Raw genomic sequence first — 6,791 nt, 5'->3', positions numbered from 1 at the left:
TAGTTGACATATGCTTTAGGAAGCCATTTATCTAAATCATTATATTCACTCCTTTTTTTGAAGTTGTGCACCCCTAAAATGTATTAAGCACTTAATTTCGAGTTTATATCATTAATTGCTTTCATTAACTTAAACTATCAATAAAACATTTTGGGAAATTAATATATATTGTCAAGATCAAAAACAGAATACAATGTGTTTTTGAAAAATCCTAAAGAATAGAAGTTTGCATAAGGAAAAAACGAAGGAGGGAAACAGTTTTATATCTTCCACATGTCTTCCCAATTTAAACATTATACAGGAGTAACAGGAAAAAATAAAAGAAGTGGCTTTTAAAAAAACCACAAATACCAACAAAAATATAGTACATTCATAAACATAGAGGATTAAAAGTAATAATTTCAAGAGAAGATGATTTAGAAAAACACATTTAATTATAAAAATTTTTTAAATAAAAAAAGCAATGGCACAAATCACCACAATGTTATTTAAGTGATCATACCCACAGGCTGCTCTTATAATTACATGCTAAAAATGTATGACTGTCCTCATTAACGGCATTTTCCCTCTTAACTGGAGTGACATCAAGAGCTTCTGAGAATGTGTAATTTTCCCTAAAATACTAGTAAAAGTATCAAAAACACAGGGTGTGCAACATTCATTTACATCACCTTTTATTTACTACACTCTAAACTCATAAAATATTGAACATTTCTCACTTCGTTCCTCTTATTTACAGTTCAGAGGCTCAGCTCTTGTCACAATATGGTTTGTGCATTAAACTCCCTGGGAATAGTACTTTCCACAGCATTTTAATAAATTTACTCTGATTATTTAAAGTACACAAACAAAAACTTGTTCATATGACTATGTCATACCCAGAAAAAAAATAATGCTTCCTGCAGCCTTCTTTAGGAGTTAAAAAAAAATCCCTCTTTCAGTAGAATACATTTTTAGCCATTACTGGATTATACTATCATGCATATTTGTACTAATACGACAATAGGTAAAGCCAGCTAAGACTTCATAAATTTCACTTAGGAGGATACAGCATACATGAAGTGATTTGGCTTTCACTCTCTTGTTACACATAATCCAGTTATTCCACGTGGATATATTGTATTTATTCTTAGTGTAGAAGTATTTAAAAGTTCAGTAATAATTGGCAGTTTCTGACAGTTTTATTTGCTTGATAGCGGATACGGTTCTGCGCACATGTGTCAGATGAGCCGAAAACAATGCAAATCACTTCATGTGATACAGCAGGAAGAAGTGGGATGTTATTGTCTGAACAAATGATTCAAAGGGAGGAATATTAACATTCGATGGTGACATGAATACTATTGAATTCAGTCTATTTTAAGATGCATTGTCTTCACGACTTGCCAAATACCTGGTATTTGTGATCTTTTCGGTTAAAAAGCAAACCTAGTTGGGAGAAGGCAGACATGAGGAGGAGAAAAAGGAGAGGAAGCACGTATTACCATGTATATGATTTTAGGAGAAAAAAGTGAGAAGGAAGAGAGTATGTTTTCACATAAAAAAAAAAATTGCCACATCCGGGCACCTTTCACAGAGCATCACGGCCACCAAGCTAATTAACCCTTTTTCCTCTGACTCCAGAGATGTTTGTCTGCTCATCGCATTATTAATAATGAACATAATTCTGGCAGCAGCACAAATCTGACTTTTTAAGGCTTCAGAGTGTCAGTATTCAATAGTTGGGTACATTTGAACAATGGAAGAGTCCCGCCGTTTCTTTCATTTGCACGCTTGCCCCAGCAAGTAGTCTCAGGAGGTCCTCGTGGTTAACTGCAGCTTCAGTCTCCTACGACGCCTTTGACTTTATGACCCACTCGGCGCTGGGGTTGAGCTGATACAAGTCCTTCATGTAAGTGTCATCATCAAGGCAGCGTTCTCCTACCAAAGAGACACTGGATCAGTTGAATACAGTGCAGAGGCTGGGATGCAATTTTAAACTTATTCCTCATAGTTTAACTCCGAAATCTTAGACTTCAAAATATCTCTCATCCTTTCCCATCTCCCGTGACATTATAAGACTTGGCCAAAATACTGAAAAAAAGTCAATTTAGTAGGCTTTCTCTAAAGGAAAGGGTTTCAAATTAATTTAGGAAGTTGAAAAGACTTTGTGTGAAGGGCTCTGCAATGGCTCATTAAGAGCTTATTCACCTTTATTAAGAGTGGCAACAGCTTTGGGTCTACCTAAGTAAGAAAATACTTCATTCCCAATATCTAAGAGTAAAAATGCAAGATCAAATATATATAAATATTTAAATAAACCTTGCTAATAGAGTTAACATTTCCAGGCTTCTAACAGAGCTGCAGTTTATTTAAATTTTAAGAGTAAGCCTTCATATTCCCATGTTAAAGTTTCAGTATCTACTAACACTTTTGTGTCCCAGGAAAAAATTCCACAAAACTTAAAATCTTAAAATATTTTCAATTATTACTTTGAATTAAACACTATTTCATTTATTTGTTAACAATTTCACCTGTACCATTTTCAAGGTCAAAATAAAGAGAAAAAGTTTACTTTAAATTTTAATAGAGATGAGTACAACCCACTGATAACTGAAAATGGGCATGGTCAAAATCAATCCATTCATTCTATTTTTACTTCCTAAGTTACCAATGTGCTTGTATTCGTATGTGTGTATATCTGTTTGTCTTTGTGTGTGTGTGCGTGCATTATTTAGAAGGCAATCAACAATGGCAAAAATAACTTCTGCTTTCACTAAAAATATCTAGTACTGAGCCATATTAAAAATGTAATCCTGGCCTTAAATAAGCTCAGCTACTTCCTTTATTAAGAATGTGATGTAAGCATATAAAAAAAAAAAGTTTTGAAAAAGTTCATTACCATTCTAGAAGTTGCTACTATTTTAAGGGAATGTGCCCTTGCTGAGGTTTAACGCAGATGGGCATTTGTATGGAGGAGCTCAAATAGAGCCTGAAAAGTCAGACCACTGAACAAATTCACAAAATTCATCAACTATCTAAAGCATGCTATATTTAACTTCTGATTTTTTTCTCCTCAAAGATATAAATAATAACCACTGGCAATGTCAAATCAGCATATGTAACACAGAGAGAAACAAAATGTGCTTACCAATATTTCCTCCAATTTCATACAAAAAAACTTCCCCTTTCTTAAGAGTCTGGGCAATCCCACTATTAGGGACAAAACAAACTGATTAGTTGTATCATCAAACAGCTTGCAAGTAAATCACTTTAATGTGCTTGGGGAATTCTGGCTTGTATGGGAAATTCATAACTTAGACACACTGTAATTATCTAACATTTGTATTTTCCCATCTGTTAGGTGTGCCAAATAGGTAATAAAAATGTCACACCTGTAAATTAAAATAAACAAATGGACTCATATGTCTGAAGGCAAAATAATAAATCAGCATCTAAATTTGTAAAATTAAAAAGAAAAGTAACACAACTTTTAGCTACCAATAAAATTATTAATTTGATCAACTACTTTGCATAGGGGCCAGAAAGGTCCTCCTAAAACTATAAAAAGAAATATTTCCACCTCAGTTTTCCCACTGCATTTATTCCGTTAAGTATTTATCATGTGTTTGCTGTGCTGACAACTCTCACAGTATGCAAGATGAACGTAAAGAATAGGACATGGTTCATAACCCTTCCTGTGTTGGCCGTTCAAATACAGGGGTTACATATACTCAAAGTAGAAGCAAATAGTCATTACGAAGGCTTCACAAGTAGGAGATGCATTTACAGAGTTATGCTCTTCAAAGAATAAACTCTTCCAGAACATTAGGTTCGAATAATAAAAATTGGCAAAATTCAGTGGTTTTCAAAACTCTGTATACAAATTACCTGAGAAACCTGCTAAAAATTCAGACCCAGAGCTCTAGAAACTGATTTTGTACATCTCGATCAAACCAAAGAATCTGTTTTGCAAATGCTCTCTAGCGGACTGTGATACACAGGAGGGTTTGTGAACCACTTCTGTAAGGCCCCAAAGACACACTCCCTGGAATTGTAAAGGGAATGGCAGATCTGACTTTTATTCAAACCATTATGAAAAATATGGCACAGTAGAAGCTTTCCTAACCAACCATCCCATGACTCATTTGGGTTATCCAACTCTTAACTACTCTGCTCTATGGAACATGATAGACACTTGGGGCTTTATACGCCCCCACACTTAAGATCCACCTGCTGAGTTGTATCCTAACCAAGAGACAGCTCACTTTGTTCCAAACCAGTGTATGCTTGTTTTTAAAATTAAATAATAATTATTTTATTTATAATATAGCACAATAAACTATGAGTATAAAAAGAGTCATTACTTCTATGAAAATCAAGCTGAATGTTTTGGGAGACTTGGTAAGGGGGGAAAAAAAAACCCCAGCTAGATATTGCTCTCAGATTGTTTCTCCAGTATCTGTGTTCTTGCTCTACTTAAAAAAAAAAAAAAAAAAAAACCTCAACTGGATTTCCTGGGAAATACAAGCTTTGCATAATGCTAATCAAAAATCCATAATTAAAGAGAGGCAACAGCCTTTATCAAGACTGATAAGTAAATGTGAAATTTATTGTATATTCACTTTATGTCATTCATGTGTTCTTGTCTTTGGTGGAGAAAGTAGGGGAGGGAAAGGATGGGGGAGGGAGGGTTTCCAACTGCCCCTACACTGGTGGAATGCAAGTGGGAGAAGAGGAGAATGTGGTGGAAGAGAACATATATATCAACACTTAACTGAGAATTTCACTTATATGGCCCAGATAGTGCTATGTGCTTCACGGTCATTTTCCTAGTTCATTATCCCAAGGCTATAATGCAGGTCCTATTATGGTCTACTCTTACAAATAAAAAGACTTGAGACTTAAAGAGATTATAAATCTAGCTTGAAAAAAAGCAGGAAAAGCTGGCATTTGGATCCAGATCATCTGCCTTCAGCATCCCCAAGCATAAAGAAAGGAGCTGAGGAATGGTTGGGGGTGGGGGGGTAAGCAATGGACAGAGAAGTTTACCAGATGGCCCTTTGAGTGGAGCAAGATGGGGAGAAGGAAGGAGGTAGAGAAACAGGCCCCACCCTCCAGGGGGCAGCAAATGCTTATTTAATAAAAGCACCCCAAGCAGAAAATCCAAATATGCAGAGGACAATTGTCACAAATCTGGTGCTTTCTAGAACAATCATGCTATCCCCTAAATATTAAAGTCATAGTTGACTTCATAGTCACCTCTTCCATCATCTGCAAGGACAGCAACAAAAGTACAGACTCAACTGAGCACTTGGGTCCTTAAAGTAAATGCTGTGTGAATTAACTGTATCTAGGCTGAAAGAGCTGCTATATATCTGAAGTCTGGCCAGATGATCTTCAGGTAACCACTCTGGGAAAAGATGGGCAGTCATCCCTGGTGAGCAGAATGGCAAGAGTTGGTATCTACTAGGTCACAGCAGGGAGCAGAGAGGAAGCAGAGACACCCTCTGGGGAGCAAAGACACCTAATTGCTCCAGGGCTTAATCCCCTAAAATTCCATTTCCTCCGAGACTCTGCATCAATGGACCCAGATCCGTGATGGTTGCTAGATCCTGGCTTGTAAGGAGGGTGTTTAAAGGGCAGCCTTTGGAGATGGAAACCACACATTTAGAATTTAGCACCACCGCCTATGAAATGTGTGACCTTGCAAAGTCTCGGTTTTCTTATCAGTAAAACAGGAGTAATATTAGTGCTTACTTCACCGTACAGTTGAGAGGGGAGTTGGTGCTGGCTACCAAAAGCCCAGATACGACCAATAAGCTTCTCTTCTATTTCCCCACCATCTGTTACTGCTCAGGCTCATCTCTTCTCCCAATTTATAAACCCTGAGGGAAGATACTTTAAAATACATCTTTATACCCTTTCTGACATCCAGCAGGGGGCCTTAAACAGAGCAGAAGCATATTAAATACTCGTGGTACTGTATTAACACCGAGAGATTTTTGCAGAAAACTTCACTGATGCCCTTGAATGTTAGAATGCAGAGATGACATCCTATGGAAGACTAAGAGAATTCATAGGCTAAGATGCCAGGGCCCTGGATTTCCCTTTAAAAAAAAAATTAATTTTCAGTGAGGTGGAAATCATTAAAATAATAACTTTAGCTAAAAAATAAGAATTAGAAGGATAAAAAGTAAAAATCCAACACACTTGTTAAACCTCTAAAATTTAAGAACAGATATTGTAAGATGTCTCAGAAAGCGTATGCTCTAATCATCATCAGAGGGATGCCAACGGCTTTCAGAGAACTCCTCCTCCTACCCCATCAGCACCAGAACAGAGGAGAAGGCTTGGTTGTCCCTAACGGGGACGGTGTGCTCTGTGTCCAGGGGACTTCAAAGCTCCAGGGACTGGCTGCCTCTCTCAATTCTTCAGACCTTGCTTTTCAAATATGAGCATTTCTCTTTATTCATTAATTTCATAGAAAAAGTTGCACTTTTTGTTTCTTTGTTTTAATCCCACTGTATCTTAGTGATTTTCCTAACAGCCCCCACACAGTAATTCAGCCCCAGTCCGCACATTCTGGAAAGAATATCAAGTGCTCTCATTGTGCCAAGCCCGTTGCAAGCACAGTGAAGGCAAGCTCCGACATCCTGCTCGCCACAGGCTCAACCTGCCCATAAACGACCTCACAGGAACGCAGCCCATTCCAACCGTCTAATTATTAAGTCTGCTCTTCTTTTCTGCTGGGAAGACAAAATTCTGAAGCACTTCCCATCACCCCTCGTTGTGTGTGTTTTTTAAAAGGG

At 37.2% G+C, this 6,791-nt stretch overlaps 1 protein-coding gene across 3 annotated transcripts in view; it reads right to left on the bottom strand.

Moving 5' to 3' along the window:
• Nucleotides 1–418: 418 nt before the first annotated feature.
• ARHGAP18 (Rho GTPase activating protein 18) overlaps nucleotides 419–6,791 on the bottom strand; it is a 190,710-nt gene continuing 184,337 nt past the window's right edge. The window contains exons 14-15 of one of the 3 annotated variants that reach the window (XM_032407889.1): nucleotides 3,131–3,192; nucleotides 419–1,920 (exon numbers count right to left, since the gene is read on the bottom strand). In XM_032407889.1, the coding sequence (XP_032263780.1) occupies nucleotides 1,829–1,920; nucleotides 3,131–3,192 (154 nt within the window). In that variant the 3' untranslated portion in view covers nucleotides 419–1,828. The remainder of the gene's footprint in view (nucleotides 1,921–3,130; nucleotides 3,193–6,791) is intronic. The other 2 variants (XM_032407890.1, XM_032407891.1) reach the window with 2 other exon arrangements.

The sequence above is a fragment of the Phoca vitulina genome, unplaced genomic scaffold, assembly GCF_004348235.1.
Source record: "Phoca vitulina isolate PV1807 unplaced genomic scaffold, GSC_HSeal_1.0 scaffold9, whole genome shotgun sequence".
NCBI lineage: Eukaryota > Metazoa > Chordata > Mammalia > Carnivora > Phocidae > Phoca > Phoca vitulina.
Note: the sequence above shows the minus strand (reverse complement) of the source record. Positions and strands in the feature narration are given on the sequence as shown.